At 52.7% G+C, this 17,579-nt stretch overlaps 1 protein-coding gene across 1 annotated transcript in view; it reads left to right on the top strand.

Annotated features, from left to right (window-relative positions):
- The window catches only part of PLCL2 (phospholipase C like 2), a 212,366-nt gene that overhangs the window by 151,598 nt on the left and 43,189 nt on the right, over positions 1 to 17,579 (top strand). Inside the window, exon 5 of the mRNA XM_061427830.1 lies at positions 7,475 to 7,550. Within this exon, the coding sequence (XP_061283814.1) occupies positions 7,475 to 7,550 (76 nt within the window). The remainder of the gene's footprint in view (positions 1 to 7,474; positions 7,551 to 17,579) is intronic.

The raw sequence follows: 17,579 nt of genomic DNA on the forward strand, positions 1-17,579 counted from the left end.
CTTTCCCAGTTTCCGGCTGCTGCAGAACCCTCCCCTCCCCCCTCCCCTCCCCCCTCCCTCCACCCCTCTCCCCTCCCCCCTCCCTCCACCCCTGTCCCCTCCCTCCACCCCTCTCCCCTCCCTCCACCCCTCTCCCCTCTCTCTACCCCTCTCCCCTCCCTTCCCCCCCGCTCCCTCCAGTGCACCACCAACCCCTCCAGCCAGCTGGGGCAGAACTCCACTTCCTGAGCGTGGCTTCAGGAACGTGGGGCGCCACCACCAGAAGGGCGCTTCGTAGCCCAGGAAGCGCTTGACAGCTGCTGGGCGAGGCCGGGTGACCTCCCGGCAGGGTCGCCCTCTGGGTCTCTGCTCTTCCATCTGGGCCCCAGGTGCGGCAGTCACTGGCGCCGCCCTGTCCCTTCACAGCTGTCTCCAGCCCGCCTCTCCTTCCCACCCCCTTCACACCCCACCCCACCTCTTCCATGCCCTTTGTTCACAGCCTCAAGTTCTGCCTGAATCACAGCACATCTCAGCTTAGAAGCCTGATCCCCTGTCTCTCCAGCCTGGCCCCTTTCTCGCCACGCCCCACGCATCCCTCTAAGGCGAGTGGAGTGTCTGCTGAACTTGGTGACGCTGCCCGTGGGTCTCTGACCTGCCCGCTCCCGTCCAGCCCACGGGCCGTGCGCAGCAGAATCCAGCTGTGCTCCTCTGTGCGACTCGGCTGACAATCCAGTAACGCCTTCCATCTGCCAGTTCTTTTTTAAATTTTATTTTTTAATTGAAGTATAGTTGACTTTTTTTTTTTTGCCTCTTCATACCATCCGTGGGCAAGAATAGTGGTGGGGGTTGACATTTCCTTCTGCGGTGGACCACGTTTTGTCAGAACTCTTCAGTATGACCCGTCCGTCTTGGGTGGCCCTGCGTGGCGGGGCTCGTAGATTCATTGAGTTACTCAAGCTCCTTTGACTCAATGGATCGTGACCCAATGGACATGGATATGAGCAGAGTCCAGGAGACAGGGTAGGACAGAGGAGCCTGGCCTGCCGCAATCCACGGGGTTGCAAAGAGCAGGACACACCTTAGCAACTGAACAATAGCAACAACATAGGTGGGTTTACAATGTTGGGTTAGTCTGAGGTGCACAGCAAAGTGGTCCAGTTACGCATAGATACAGTTCCATATATCCAGTTATACATTTATACATATTCTGTTTTAGATTCTTTTCCATTATAGCTTATCATAAGATGTTGAGTATAACTCCCTGTGCTACACAGTAGGTCCTTGATGGTTATTTATTTTATATGTAATAGTGTGTATGTGTTAACCTCAAATTCCTAGTTTATCTCCTCCGCCTCTCCCCTTTGGTGACCGTAAGCTTGTTTTCCATGTCTGTGGGTCTATTTCTGTTTTGTACAGAAGTTCATCTGTATCGTGTTTTTTGAGTCGGCTTATCAGTGATCTCATTTCATATTTGTCTTTGTCTGGGAGAGTTCTTTCTCGTTTTTCTGATAGAGGATTTTCCCGATGGTTTTCTGTAGTGTGTGTAGTGAAAACGTGGACGTCAAGTTTTGTGGGGGAAACTAGGGCGAGTCCCTTTGGAAGCAGTTTGCTGTTTGGAAAGTGTTTTCGCAGTGAGCTCGCTGGATGGGGTGATGAGCCGGGCCCTGGGTGGTGCCCCCGCATGTGAGGTGAGCCGGCTGCTGGGCAGAGAACCCACAGCCTCGTGAATTTTGTGCCCTGGCAGAGATGTGTGATTTTCATATTCTGTTCAAGTATTAAAAAGCCACGTTGTAATTTCCAACAAGAACTTCATAAATGATTTCTCTTCCATTAGTTCAACCGCGTGACATTTTGCTGTGCTGGGAAGCTTTCGTGAAAGAACACGTTACCCCTGCATTTCAGTTTAGAAGTCCCGGGTCCAAGAGTTCCCACATTTGATTTGAAAATTCTTCACCTGCGCAGTAATATTTATTGTAAAGTGATAAAGACAAAAGTAGTGTTGTTAACTCGGAGAGGACATTACATTCAAGAACACGTACACACACACACAAACCCGCCGAAGCGGAAAGATTCCGGAGGGACTTTAGCTCTCAGCGGTGGGTTGACTTCTCGGACCATGGAGCACAAGGGTGGCGGTCCTCTCGTGACGCTGAGTGTAGAGACTGCCACAGGATAACCCAGGATGGGTGGGAACCGCTGCTGTGGACCGAACTGGCTTGTCTTCTGCAGACCTTGGCCCTCGGTTCAGGCGTGCTGTGTGGTTAGCTGTCCCTAGGGTCCTAAGAGGGGCCCACTTGGTCCACAAGCTGCTCCTGCCACCGGGGCACCTGCCACGAGCTTGGTCCTGAGCTGCTCCTGCCGCCGGGGCACCCTTTGTCCTCCAAGGACAGCCATGGGGGTCTGGGGTGTAGGGAGGTGGGGCAGCGGTGGGCTGCATATCGCTGGTACCAGCTCACTGATGAGTTTGTGAATGACGGCCAGCTGTTAACGTTTGAGTCGGGGACACACATACCTGCTGTGTGTCACACGGTCACAGGGTCTGTGTCAAAGAACCCCCGCTTCATGCCGCGTGGCCACTCTCTTTCACGCAGCCTTAGCCCTCCTCTGACTGCATCCTCACTGGGAACAGCTGCAGCGGCTGTGTGTCAGGACGGGGTGCGTGCGGGAGGGCTCGGGAGGAAGCGTCCAAGGTCTGAAACTGTCGGCCGGCTTGAAGGGAGGGGAGTCTAGGGCTCAGAAGATGGCAGTGCTCTGGCCGTGGGGCTGCTCTCACCCACGGATTCAACGTTGCTAGCGAAGTTCTTTTGTAATCATCAAAATCTGGGTCCCTGGGGTGAAAGGAGATTTGGGGTCTTGTCCAAAATCTGACATAAAGTCCTTACAAAAAGACATAGATTTGCTTATTCTGAAAACAGAATGTTCTTACTTAGATGCAAATTGTAAACAGAAAATAAGTGGTCTACAGGAATATAGTAAGATAAAATAATTAGTAATAGTTTTTCTCATAACCATATCTATAGACAGAGACGTTTAACTTTCAAAACAACGCATTTTTATGAAAGGCATTCCTGATTTCTTTTCAATTTAATAAAATGTGACTTTTAATTTGTACTTTGCATTTAGTTGAAACTGCCTACTTTTTATCTGCCTGAGTCCTGTCCTGAAACCTTATCTTGAACTTGACTTATGAACTGGGTTTCTGGGCTATGTTAAATCAATAGATTTTCCTAACACATTAGTTCCATAAATTTAGGAGGTACTCGTAACTGGACACTCATATAGAATCCACTGTGTTCAGTCACTCGGTTGTGTCCGACTCTGTGACCCCACAGACTAGCCCTGCCAGGCTCCTCTGTCCACGGAACTCTCCAGGTGAGAATACTGGAGTGGGCTGCCCTTTCCTACTCCCGGGGATCTTCCCAATCCAGGAATCAAACTCAACATCTTTGAGTCTCCTGCACTGGCAAGGGGAGTTCTTTACCACTAGCGCCACCTGGGAAGCCCTTAACAACAGCGGTGTAGAAGCATCTTGTGCCTTGTAAACAGTGTGAGGCTCCACGTGGTAAGTCACTCGGGCTGGCAGCTGGATGTGTGATGTCGGCGCTGAGACTTAACACCTGTGCATTTAAGGAGTGTTGATGAATGTATTTGCATTAATGCAAATCGTGGTTATAAAACCAGTCACTCTACCGGGCCTTGCATTATGGTGACATATTAATGTAATATATGCAGAGAAAATTAGATAACTGAAAGCAGTTTTTCCCTTCAACTCATCCCTTGATGTCACGCCCCATCTATCTGCTTTTGTCTAGCCTGAGGTGCGTATTGGTTTTATATTAAACGTAAATGACTTCTGTTTTTTAATAATGGATTGATAAGTGGAGCCCAGGAAATTGTTTACCGTTGTCCTTAAGAAAATAGCTTTGCAAAGTGCTTTGTAGAAACGTCATTTAAACCACACTCGTGTGCCCACGTCAGGAGGGAGACGCTGTCCATCCAGTGTGTAGCCTGTTGGGAGGCCGGGCGTCCCCTGCCTCTGGCCCCTGTCCTGGTTGGGGTGCGCTCTCCTCTCGGGCAGCTCTGCTTGTGGTCAGGACCCGGCGTGGTACCGTGGGCACCGCGGAGGCCCCGAGTCACGCGCGATACCTGTGCCCAGGTGCTTAGTTACAGCCTTTGCCCGCACACCAGGCGGCCTTGGAAAAGACGCTTCGCTCTGGAGCCCTCCGAGTTCTCATCCGTGGAACCCGTGCCACCGCCCGCCTCCCGTGGGCCTGGGAGATGGAGAGCGCTGGCAGGTCCCCGGGGCCAGGGAGGCGTCGACACGCTCACTCTGACTCACTCAGCTGGCACTCGGACCATCAGTAATCACAGCGTTGCAGCGTGGCGGACCTGGCCCGAGGCTGGTCCTGCCCCGCGCTCACGATGCCCCACGCGTCCCCGCCGCGCCCTCAGCGCCTCTGGGCAGAGTTGTCGGCCGAGTGGGAGCCATACCTCGGCCCGCCAGGCGGGTGGGGGGAAGGCCGGCCCGGCCCAGCCCTCCCGGCCCCAGGCCCTTCCGGGACTACAAGCTTCATTATAAGTACGCACTCTGCAGCTGCAAAACGGGCCAAGCCGGCAGCTCCTCCTCCCCAAGGGGATGCTGACTTCACTCCGTGACAGGGCGGGCAAGGGAGTTGCCCCCGCTGAGGCCGGGGGGTTTCTTCCTTCCAGTGTCTGGGCTCTGCTGACCGGGGACCCCGTCTCCTGGGCCTGTCCCCGCGGAACCTCCGCTGCTCTGCGCCGCACGCGGTGATGGGGCCGCCCTATCTCCTCCCGGTGCCTGCCTCCCTCCGCCGGGGTGTTGGCCGCCCCCGTGGTGTAGATGCTGCGTGCAGCTCAGGGGCCGCTCCGTCCCGGTACTGGGAGGAGGACTTGGTGCTGAGCCGGCCCACGCCCTGCTCCGGCTCAGGGGTCTCGGTGTTGGCCTGGGAGCACGTGGGTGGCGGCCGCGGGACCCCGGCTCTGTGAGTACCCTCTGCTCGGGGCTCCGGGCCTCCTGTCCTTCACGGGCACTCAGCACCCTCAGGGTCCCGCACGCGGAGCTTGAGGGCCCCATCGTCCCCGGGGCAGAGGACGGGTCCTCCCGCGGCACAGAGCTCGGGGCAGGGCGGTGTCCGTCTCTGAAGCCCTGTTGTCTTTTGCGCTTAAAAGGTGCAGCGCCTTTGGCGATACCTGAAACTGGAAGATGCTTCTAAGAATAAAAATGTGAGCTGTTGTTGCTCTGAGCCTTGTCACAGCAGGCTTTTCAAACAAAGCTAGTATTAGGGAGTGCAGGACAGGAAGGCCTGCTCATTCTGCTAACATGGGGCCCCCGGAGGTGCCTGGCCCCCAGGTGGGAGGGGAGCCCCCTGGGACATTGCTCTGTGCAGGCTCCAGCCACAAGCCTCCCCTCCTCTGATCCCTGCATTATTGTGAACCCTCATCATGCCTTTCATTAAACTCAGCCTGCAGGTGGGAAATAAACTATGGCTCGCCACATTTATGGTCTCGCGCTGGGTGACGAAGCCGAGGAACCCACGTGAAGCTGTGCCTGTCCCGCTCCCCCGCTCCCCCCGGCGCGGACCTCTGGTGACCACCTTCCCCCACAGGCTGTCTGGAGGCCCGAGTCTTCCCTCGCGGCTGTTACCACTGCTGCACTGCCCCCTTGTCTCACGGCCAGGCGCCTTTCATTGCCAACCCCGCCCCCCCGCCTCAGTTTGAATGAGGGAGGCATGATTGGCCAGTTCCCTGACACTGAGCTGGGACAGCCAGCATCCTTGCTGAAAGACGTCCTGGCTTCTTGGTGTGTCTTATTTGGCTCGACATCAAAGCTGAGAAAGGTTACTGATGACGGTCTGAACCTTTTCAGTATGCAAATTGTGGAATGGTACAAATGACTTTCCATCGGTATCATTGAGTTCTGAACTATTCGTTTTTGTCACTGCCTGTTCAGTATGTCACGCTGTAAAGTAGAATATTTTAATTTACAGGAATGACTCAGATCTTAAAGAGCGAGTGTGGAAAGACTGCATTCCCAAGCGGGAGGCCTGCCACGGGGCTGTAGACTTCCTGCAGACAGCGGCTGAGTCCTTTCGGTTACCGGCCCCAGTGGTGTTCAAGGGCTGCCCGGAGGGAACCTCACAGATAATGAATGAAGGCCTGAGCGAGCACCTGCTTTGACCTTCAAACTTCACAGTGTTTACTGGCATTTTCTTAGAACAGTGGACGTTGATAAATGCTGTGTGACTCACTTTAAGAATCTGGTGTACTTCTTAAGAGGCATGTTGATTATGCTTTGGTTTAAACAAGTACAACTAATAAAATATGGTGCTCTTCAAGTTATATAAATAATCCAACCTACATACATTTAGTTTCTATAAAATAAGTACTGTGGCAGCCAGCGATAAGTACTATAAAGAAAAACTAGGCAGAATTTAGGAATGGAAAATGATGGAGTGGTGTTTGTTATATAAAGTAAAATGGCCATGCAGCAGAGATGAGTAATATTATCACATGAAATATTTGGACATTTAAATACAAAAAGCTAACAATCAACAGGGACCTACTATGTAGCACAGAGAAGCCTACTCAGTATTCTGTAATAACCTGTATAGGGAAAGAATCAGAAAAAGAATGGATATATGTATAACTGAATCACTTAGCTGTATATCTAACACTAATACAACACTGTAGATCAGCTGTACTCCACTATGAAATGAAAATTAAATTTAAAAATATGAATACAAAAATCGAGAGTCTACCCTTATGGCGAGGATTATAATTGTACCTATTTGAATCATGAGAACTGAATCTGGCCTTCCCATTTTCATAGCAATTTCAGAGCCAAAAAGTTTACTTCAGACAGATCTTTCCCCAGCACTTTGGTGAATAAAATAATGGGTCAGCTGCACCCTGTTCCTTTTTCTTAATTCAGGCATAGCTCCTGAATCAAGCACATGCAGTGGAGCAGGACCTCAGCGCTGGAATTCGAAAATCACTCATAGGCACGCTGCAGACACTGGCTTGGGGATAGCATTCCTGATGTATCACATAAATGTTGTTTTTGATCCTCATCGGAAGTTTTAAACCGCTTCTCAAACGGAGGCATCTTGGGTGAATTGAGTGAGGCGTTTGGGTGCTGCAGCTTTCTATAAGGTGATGAGGTTTTAACATGAAGGACGGATCGGATGTGCACCCGTGTCCATTTCTTTTCATACTGAAAGGGACTCAGTTCGGTGCTGGCTCGAGGGTCACATCCAGTGTGAGCACCTTGGGGACACATTCCTCACCGTCTGGTCTTATCGCTCGTGTAGGGAGGTGTGACTTGATCAGTTTCCCCGTGAACCTGAGTGGGGTGTCAGGTGGGGGGCCTGTGGCTGCATTCGCTCAGCCACGCCGGGGGAGGGCCTGGCCCGAGCAGGGACCCTCCTGCATCCAGCTGTCCGTGTGACCGCCTGTCCGGGTGTTTCCCTTGCAGATGATCCAGTCCCTCAAGGCGCTGATCGAGAATGCAGACGCTGTGTATGAAAAGATTGTACACTGTCAGAAGGCAGGTGAGTGAGAATCTCTTTCTTTCCTTTAATGTTAGTTGCATCGTCTATTTTGCTCCTAAGTTATTTCATCTTTTTGATACTATATTTTTAAAAAAATCAGATATAAAAAGTGTTTCTTCATGGCTAAAGAAAATACTAATTCCTTGGTTCTCAAGGAATTTCTTGGTTCCTTGGTTCTGCATAACAGACTTACATGGGATGTCGGGAGGGGTATGCGGGGAGCTTTTAAAGCATATTGATGTAGTCTGGGGCATGGCTTGAGTCCATGGCTGTTAAAGGTTCCCGAGCATTTCTAACCTGCCATTCAGATTGAGACCCCGAGCGCTCATCTGTTCCTCCTGCGTGTTCCCTGAGTGGCCACCCCTACCAGCCGTGACTGCATAGCTGACGCAGGGCAGGTGAGACCGGGCACAGAAGGAGTGAGTTCTTAGCAAGGAGAATGGATCCCAGTTACCGCCTCTTGAAACTGTTAACGCACCGGCATTTCCACATGCTGATGCATTCCTTCATTTCACAACCAAATGTTACGCTGGATTATAAAATTCTGCTTATGTAAATTTTAGCTATGATAAAACCGAAAGGTCAAGTGTTCTGCATTATGATACGAATAGGCAAAATGGACTTCTTTTGATTTTCAAATTTTGAGTGTCAATATGGGGAATATTCATAATTCATAAATAAGGAAACTGTCCTTAATTTCTTGGGGGTTTTGGTTGCTGATCTTTCAAATCAAGAGACAATAACTATTACCTGGCCTTAAAAAAGTCATCTCTCATCTCAGAAATGAACTCGTTTAAAATCGATTTAAGGCAAAGATACGTGGGACAATTTCTCTTTTGATGTTTACTGAAGAATATGCACATTGGTCAAAAGGCCTCATCTTGTTAGCAAGATATTATTATATTAGCAAGGTAATCTTCTTACGCCTAGTCCTTTGTGAAACACAGCCACAACTAAAGCAGGTTATAATAATTACCATTTTTATCATGCTACTGCTCTCCATAAAAATCATCAAATCTAAAGTTCTGACCAAACTTCTAAGTTCCTATGCATGGTCATTGCTGACTGGCCCATTTACTTTGCCAATCTTATACGTAAAAATTATTAATTCAATCATCTGTTCATCTAATAAATATGTTTTGTGCTGTGCATAAGGTGCTTGTAAGACCTATTACATACCAAAATATTAAAAAACAAGTAAGGTTTTTGTTTTCTAGAACCTTCAAGTCAAACAGGAAGTATGAAAGTAAGCACTCAGTCAAACAGATACAGTCCTTGGCGTGTGTGACTCAGGGCCCTGGACTTGGCTGGGGCGGCCGTGGGGGACCCTGGTGTTTAAGTGGAAAGGGAGACGTTGAATGTTCAGTGATGATCATGGTGGCTGGGTTCGGAGGACCACGGCAGGCAGGCCCTGTAGGAAGGGGCAGGTACGGGGTCGTTGGTCCAGCCGGGCTCTGTCTGCTCCCCACCCCTGTTTCCACGCAGACTCCACAAGGCAGGGCTCCGCCCCCTCCCATCAGCCTGTCCTCATCTTCCTGTGGCCTCAGCTTTCCTGATTCCAGGGCTTGGGTCATGGACCCGTTTCGTTCAGCCCCTCAGTCGTGTCTGGTTCAGCTGACGAGCCTCTTCCATCACTGAGTCTTCTGCTAACGTGTCCTGTCTTCCGAACCGGGCGGTGACCTGTGCACCAGGCTTGCAGGCGGGTGACTCTCTGTTTCACCCATGACCTCTGTTCTAACATCTGTGCGCTGGAGTTGCTCAGATAGAAACTGGCTAAATGTGACTTGGCTTTTATGAAGTATTTGATTCTATTTAATGCATGTACTGCTATGAGAATTGTGGACGGTTAGCATCTGAAACTGGAGAAGGAAATGGCAACCCACTCCGGTGTTCTTGCCTGGAGAATCCCAGGGATGGCGGAGCCTGGCGGGCTGCTGTCTGTGGGGTCGCACAGAGTCGGACACGACTGAAGCAACTTAGCAGTAGCAGCAGCAGCATCTGAAACTACATTTACTGGGGGAAAAGGAGCTGGTTATTCATTTAACAATTTGAGTTATTGGCAGTCCTTTGCAACTTCATTGCTCATGACATTGATGATGTTTGGCATCGAGCAGCCTTATATTGTTCTTCTGTTTGATTTCAGTAAGGGATATATTTGCTTGTATTTAAAAAGCTGCGGAGTCTTGCCTGTTAAGGGTTTTGCTTTAGGTGGGGGTGAGAATAACCACTGTAATGGTCTGAGCTGCTCTGGGTTGAAAGCCCTTCAGAGTCACGTCCGATCATCATTTGGTTTCACAATTACTGCCGGCCGCCTACACGGGCCTTCTGTTATCCCAAGCGCTTATTTTAGAGCCTCGGAACCTTTGCTTCTCGTGTTTACAGTTATCGTAAGGCAGATCATTCTTAGTCATCTAAAGAGTTGCTAGTCTGTATTGGGCTCAAAAACATTTGCATAAGATTTTACTTTGGGTAAGTAATTATTCTTCTGCTTGCAGAGCTTTAATCTTGCAATGAGAAGATATAGGTCTCCAAAGTGCTAGAAGAGAGGATTGTTCTAGAAGTATTCCAGACTTTTAAACACAAATTGAACCTTCGTGTAAATAATTAAGTGAGAATAAAGACTTGCATACCCACCTCTCATCCCATGTTAAAAACTGCATCCAGTTTGAACAGGGTCAGACTCCCCGCTGTGTAACTGATGTTTGAGCTAGAAACGTGTCTACTGATGCTGTCATTGGGAAGAGGGACTGAGGCTGGGGAGGAACCCCGGGAAGGGAAGACCTGCAGCCAGCGTTGGGACAGGGACCTGCATGCCAAGCAGTGACCGGGAGAAAGCAAGGGAGGGTGGTGGGGACAGCCAGGCGGCAACCGTTGGGGCTCCTGAAGAGCCCGCTCTTTAAGGAAGAGAGTATGGCAGCGAGGATGTTTAGAGGATTAAATGGAAAGTGAAGTTGTTCAGCCGTGTCCGACTCTTTGAGACCCCATGGACTGTAGCCTACCAGACTCCTCTGTCCATGGGATTCTCCAGGCAAGAGTACTGGAGTAGGTTGCCATTTCCTTCTCCAGAGGATCTTCCCTACCCAGCGATCAAACCTGGGTCTCCCACATTGCAAGCAGATGCTTTTACCATCTGAGCCACGAGGATTAAACAGAAATCTTAATAAGAAAACTACGTTCCTAGGAATGTGGAAGATCCAGTGAAGAGGCAAAGAGTGAGTGTGAAAGTCGTTCAGTTGTGTCCGATTCTTTGCGACTCCATCGACTGTATAGTCCCTGGAATTCTCCAGGCCAGAGTACTGGAGTGGGTAGCCTTTCCCTTCTCCAGGGGATCTTCCCAACCCAAGGACTGAACCCAGGTCTCGCGCATTGCAGGTGGATTCTTTACCAGCGAGCCACCAGGGAAGCCCAGGAATCCTGGAGTGGGTAGCCTATCCCTTCTCCAGGGCAGGCAAAGATGACGATGCTAAAAGATGCACCTGGGCTGAAGGAATGCAGGAAGTGAGGAGGGTAGGCGTCACGTGTAGCTGTGAAGCGCTTGACCTTAGAATGTGGGGAGGAGCGCCCTTCTGAGATAATGCAGAGCTGCGCTGCGTAGATGCCTTGTGGAGGGGAGGGGTGTCTTCCCCTGAAAAGGGGGGACAGCAGCTCTGGGGAGGGCCAGAAGGAGGGGCCAGGGCGGGCAGGGTGTGGAGCGTTTGCTCAGAGCCAGAGGCGCCAGCGGCAGAGGCTGACTGTGTGTTTGGATCACAGGGAGGGATGTGGGCTGAGTGAGTCCTGGCTGCCACGGAGTGCAGGAAGGGTCTGAGTTGAGTAACAGCACACAGCCTCCTGGTCTAGCAAGGGCTGTTCTCCCAAGAAGTAGCCAAGTTGGGGGTGTGGGTTAGGAACAGGCCTCCATCAGGGACAGCACTGTCAGAGTTCCCTCAAGGTCTTTCTAGAAGTCTGTAAAAGCTGACGAAGCCAGACTCTTCCAGGGGAAACATCTTTTCCTCTTTCTAATATCTCGCTCTTTCTCTCCTTCAATGGCTCCAAACCTGGCAGCCTGTGTTTGAATTTTAATTTTCTGTTTAGTCAGCTGAATTGATCTGTTTCATTAAAAAAATAGGAAGATGATCTAGAAGGAAGCCCAACCTGCTCTGCTTCGGTGCACTGGATGTTTTTATCGGGAGAATTTAAATGGAAAATCATTTGTTCTCTGGAAAGAAAACAGAAATCAATGACTAACTTCCTCTCCAAGGTGGTGAATTAACACATCCGTTTAATCTCTGCTCCATTCTGAGCCTCATTAAAATGACAGCAGGGTTTTGTTTTGTTTTTAACAAGGACAAAGAAAACAGGGGCAGCAAAATTTTGGAAACTGAAAACCAGAGAATTGGCTCAGCTGACTCGAGAAAGCTGGGCCTGAAGCTGGCGGTGGCAGGGGGAGCCAGCCTGCAGTGTGACTTGCGTGCCTTTGGGAGTTGGGGACTAGGCGGGGATAAGAGAGGACAGCCTTGGAGAGCTGGATTCAGAAGCGATTGGATCCCAGTTGGCGGGGACGCCCCGTGTCGTGTGCGTCCTGACGGTAGGGGAGGCTGAACGCAGCCCAGTCCTCCTCCTTCCTCTGGGCAGGAGGCCACGCTTGCTTCCCCCAGGCATTAATAGGCAATGCCTAGGAGAAAAGTCTCAACGGTGGAAGTGCGTTGCTTAGAAATACGGGGGGACTTCCCTCCTGATCTGGTGGCTAAGAATCCACCCGCAGTGCAGGGGACTCGGGCTCAGTCCCTGGTCTGGGAAGACTCCACGTGCCCCAGGGCAGCTAAGCCCGCGGGCCACGACTGTGGGTGTGTGGCACAACTGTGAGTGTGTGTGTGCGCCCCGGAGCCTGTGAGCCATGCTCCTGAGGCCACACGCCCTAGTGCTCCAGGACATGAGAGGCCACGGCAACGAGGAGCCCACGCGCCGCCCACAGAGAGAGGTCCCCGCTTGTGCAGCTCGAGTAAAGCCCGCATCGCAACGCAGACCCAGCACAGCCAAAAATAAATAAAACTTAAAAGAAGAAACGTGGACTCAAGTACTCAAAAAGGACACACACTCAGCTAGAGGGGCTGGACGTGACTGCTTCTGGAGAGGGGGATGGGGGACTACTCTTCGCTCTTTAAACTGCATGTGTGCATATGTCTCACAAGCATTAAGTCACTGCTCAGTTTTAATTGAGTTTACTAAGGCTACGAAGGAGGAAAGGAGGGCGGGAAGGGTGGAGCTGTGGCAGGAGTCCCTGACCACTGTGGTCCTGGAGCAGGCGTGGCCACCCCCCAAGCTTGGGGACCGGGGGTGAGGCAGGTGGTTGCCTCGGGGAGCCTGGTGCAGAGGTGGGGTCCGCGCCCGCTGGGCAAGAGCCCAGCTCCTTGTCTGGCGGGACAGTCAGTAACCTGCTGTCTGGGGAGGACTGTCAGGAAGGGGGCGATGGAGCTCTAAGCGAAAGAAAGCCCGGGACCCCCCACCTGTTCAGGGGGGTCCCCTGTTGGCAGGGATGCAGCCACATGGAGTACAGAGGGGCGGAAGGCGGCTCGGAAATAACAGAAGCTTTCTTTACTCTTCATTTCCATCCCTTTAATGGACATTTTCCTGGAATGGGTTCTACACCATCCCTGCTTCCTTAAATGTGGCTCCCAAAAGTCGTCTGAACTTTTGGTGACTCAGGGTCATCCTGAGACGTGTCTGTTATTTGCGGTGGCTGATGCAGCCATATCCCCAAGAGCCTTAAGTTCTGGGGGGAGCCCTTAAACTGCGCACTGGGGCTTCCTGCTCTGCCTGTTAGGACCCCATTCCCAGGAGTAGCATCCCATTTCCAGGGGTCCTGTTAGCATCCCATTCCTCTCCCTGTGAGGGAGCTCGATAGGTGCATCTTACCTAGAGGCAGAGTGCCCGACCGCGCGGTGTGGGGTGAACAGGCAGGACGCCCGTGAGCAGGGTGGGCCTGCTTGGAGCCCTCTGTCCATTTGCAGACTCTGTGGAGCTCAGTGTGCTCGTAGGAGCCGGGGTTTCCAGAGAAGTGACCTGTCACCATCCATCACTTGCTCTGCTCACATCCTTGTCTTGCCCAACACAGCACATGTAAGATCGTCTGTACAGGTCATCCTGGAAGCACTTCACAGGTGTTCTGTTAACAAGGTTCGATAAAGGAATCCCAGGAGCCTGTAAGTTCCGTGTTGGTGTACATCAGGCGGTTTCTCAGCCCTGGTCCACGGGGAGCGGGAGGCTCGTCCCTGGGGACCCGGGGACCCGGGTGCCGGGTGCTCTGTGCCGTGTGCCGCTGTGGGCGTGGGGTTAGTCACTCAGCTTCTCTGGCTCCCTTTGCTCCCTCTAAGTGACACTGTGCTTCCCTGGTGGCCCCAGGGCTTCTGAGGTGCAGCGACCTCAGATCGGTGGGTGACGCAGCAGTTGTGGAACACCCTGAGCACGGGCGCTTAGGAAGAGGACGCTGACAGGTGAGCCCGCTGCGACTCAGCCGCATCAACTGCAGCCCATCGGCGCGCTTCCGGGGGAGCTCGTGCCTGACTCGGACGGCGCAGAGTGAGCTCTCCAAAGGTGAGACGCGGAGTCCCTTAAGGCCTCTGAGGCCCTCAGCACCCTCCTCTCCTTGAGGAGCCACCAGATGCTCCCCAGGCACTTCAATTAACTGGTAGTCAGTGACTTCCCTGGTGGCTCAGCTGGTAAAGAATCCGCTTGCAGTGCAGGAGACCTGGGTTCGATCCCTGGCTTGGGAAGATCCCCTGGAGAAGGGATAGGCTACCCACTCCAGTGTTCTGGCCTGGAGAATTCCATGGGCTGGATATTCCATGGAGTTGCAAAGAGATCGCCTTTTCCTCCACTTCACAGTAAAACCACAGACGCCAAGAAGTCGTGAGGGCGCTGGGGGGACCAGAGCTCAGCCGGCGGCTGAGCCGGGAGGGTGGCCTGTCCGGGAGCAAGGCTGATGGAGGGGGAAACCCAGGGTGACTCTGTGCCCAGGGGCAGCCGGGCCCAGGTCAGCAGTGCCCGCGATGCAGACGGGTGTGGGAGCGGCAGGCCGGAGGAGACACCAGTCCAGAAGCTCTAGCGAAACGTCCACACACACGAAGCACCCTGATGGGTTGTGCCGCGTGGGAAGAGTTCTGTACGGCAAAGGCGAGCAGAAGCACAGCTGCGCCAAAAATGAGAAACAGGAAAATGCCAGCGCTGCGTTCCCGGGAGGGCTGATGTCTCTGACACAGGAGGAACTCCTGAAGTCAGAAACCCCGAAGCTCGTGTTCTCTGCAAAGAACAGGAACACAGGTCACAGCCAGGGAAATTCAGAAGACTCTAGAATGAAAAGAGAGGATGTCCAGACACACCGTAGATGATGCAAACCTGTGGCCGGCAGGCGGACAGATGGGAACAGTGTCTCAACCCGGCCTGTCAAAGCGGAAGTCAGGTAGTAGGCGATGGAAAATAAAGAAGCAGAGTAAGTACAGCGCTCACGGTGTCCGTCAGTGACGAGTGTTCTGGGATCAGCGAGGCCAAAGGCACAGGGCGTGCCGGGCAGGGCTGGGGGCGGATGGCTCCTTTCAATCCGGTGTTCAGCCCAGACCTCAGGGAAGCAGTGACTTCTGTGCAGGCCTGACTGCAGGTGGCAAGCAAGCGCTTCAGGCCTCTAGAAGGGGATTATCTCAGGCAGAGGGGCCGTGAGCCGGGGTGGAGGTGGCAGGACCAGGCTGCACCGGCCAGGCTGGTGTAGGGAGGCTGGCCCTGCTCTCAGAGAGGGCGCTCCTCCTCGGTCAGGGCGGAGGCATGGCCGCACCAGACACGCGGTGGGTGCGCAGGGAAATGCAGATGCCGGAGGACCCCCCGGGAGGCTTTTTACCCACCCAGCCCGCCAGACCAGCACTGCGGTTTGACCCGGACTGGTTGGGGCGATGCTGATGCAGAATGCGCACATGCTGGATACTCTGATGGTCATGCTCACAGGATTTATTTGTGGATCGGACGCAGGGCAGCAGAAAGGGAGGAGGGTGGGCCTGCAGGGTTCTTGGCTGGGTTTTCTTTACCAAGACAGGGAGGGCCCCAGGAGAGAGGGCTGGAGGGGGGCGATCAGAGGTTTTAGGCGTGTCAAACTTGACGAGCCTGGTCGACTTCCAAGTCTAAATGTTGGAGAGCAGTCCCGACTGGACGCGATGAATTTGGAAACCATAAGCGCAAAGGTGGTCTTCCAAGCTGGGAGACCAAGCTCATCGGAGAAGGATGGTGAAAAGAGATGACAGAGCCCTGGTCCTGGGCGTGTGGGTGTCGGAGAGACAGGAGAGCAAGTGTGGGGCGTCAGGGCGCAGTCAGACGGGGTGGGAGGGCGCTGAGCTTCCAGAGGACGGGGTGTTTCAGGGAGATGCCGGTGTGCGTGGCTCAGAGCCAGTCACATCAGAGACCCCAGAGTCCCTGCACACAGGGATGATGACTGACGGGTGGGGCACCCGGGCCGCTGAGGACTCTCCTGTGGTTACGGGTGTGATCCTGTCCACGCCTATGAGAGCCACATGGCAGTAAATTTCAGAATTACAAACCACGCACACTTTGAGCCAGCAGTTCCTATTCAGTTTATGCTATGGCTTTGGTTACATATTTAAGAAAATACTTATGCATAGAGTTTCCTTTATAACATCGAGAACAACCTCAAGGTTACAACCTAAGTTCAGTAGTAGAGTTCTTGTTAAATACAACAGACGCATGTGATGAGACCTTATGCAACCATTTAAAAAAAGTCGTGTGTGTGTATATATTTACCTGTGTGTATGCACAGACACACTCCATGTATACACATATGTAAGGAAGATGCTATATATACATAAAGGTAAAAAAACCAGCTGTATCACTGTATGGGTGTGTGTGTGCACAGACATAGATTAGAAGGCAAGGCAGGCGGTGCGTGCTATTTGCTGGTGGTGGTGGTGGTGAGGTTGCTAAGTCGTGTCCGACTGTTGTGACCCCATGGGCTGTAGCCCATCAGGCTCCTCTGTCCGTGGGATTCTCCAGGCAAGTGTACTGGACTGGGTTGGTGCTGTTTGCTAAGGTGTTTCAAAGGCCCTACCGGAGACTGCGGCCCGGAGCACTGCTGAGGGCCCCACCCTCTGGACGAGGCCGCTGGAGAGGAGGTCACAGTGGTTGCCCAGGGGAGGCGACAAGGAGGCCGGGGGTGGGGACACTCCGTGTACCAGTCTATGCTTTTTAAATTATTGTGCCGTGTGACTTTTATATGGTCAAACATAAGAGGGGGAGAAGGAAAGGGAGCGGTGGGCAGGGTGGCGTCCCAAGGGGCTTGTGTGGGCCTCCGGTGCTGGTGGGGGGACTTCCCCCAGTGCCCAGACACAGGGTCCCCGGCGGGGGAGTCTCATCTTGGGGGTGTCACTGCGGGGGAGGCTGCCGTTTGCTCCTCCTCTGAGCCCCCAGCCCGCGTTTAGAGGGCGGCATGGGGAGGGGCCCCATGGAGGGTTAGTGATGCCTGGACCACCGCCCCTGGAGCCCTGGCTGCCGCGACCGCTCACAGAATCACGAAGTCCGGAGTCTCCGCACCTCCACGGGGCCTGTGGCGCCTGCACCCAGGAGGTGCCCCTCTTCAGACCCCAGCGCTGGGGGCACCCGGCTTCAGACCTGGGGCTGGGGGTGCAGGGCGTGGGTTACAAAGCCCGTGCATCTGAGCAGGTTCTGCTTGTGAATCAGGTGGAAAAAATGATCCCTCTCTTGTTCCCAGGGTACTTTGATGGTGTGCGCTGAGACCACGTGGTGCCTTTAAACCGTGATAAAGTGAGGTCCCTGACAGACTTGTGTTCCGTGGAATTCCACCTTCCAGAAAGTAGCTCACTGAACCTCATTTGGAAAATTTGAAACGTTAAAATGATCAATACATATCTCCCTTTGTCACCGTTTGAAACATCCCTACTTCTGGCTTCTGTTTCCAGCAGACACAAAAAATATTTCTGCACAGGACATGTGTGGGATAAAAGAGCTTTCTAGGACAGCAAAGTAAAGTTTCAGGTGAAA

The sequence above is a fragment of the Bos javanicus genome, chromosome 1 (assembly GCF_032452875.1).
Source record: "Bos javanicus breed banteng chromosome 1, ARS-OSU_banteng_1.0, whole genome shotgun sequence".
Classification (NCBI taxonomy): Eukaryota; Metazoa; Chordata; class Mammalia; order Artiodactyla; family Bovidae; genus Bos; species Bos javanicus.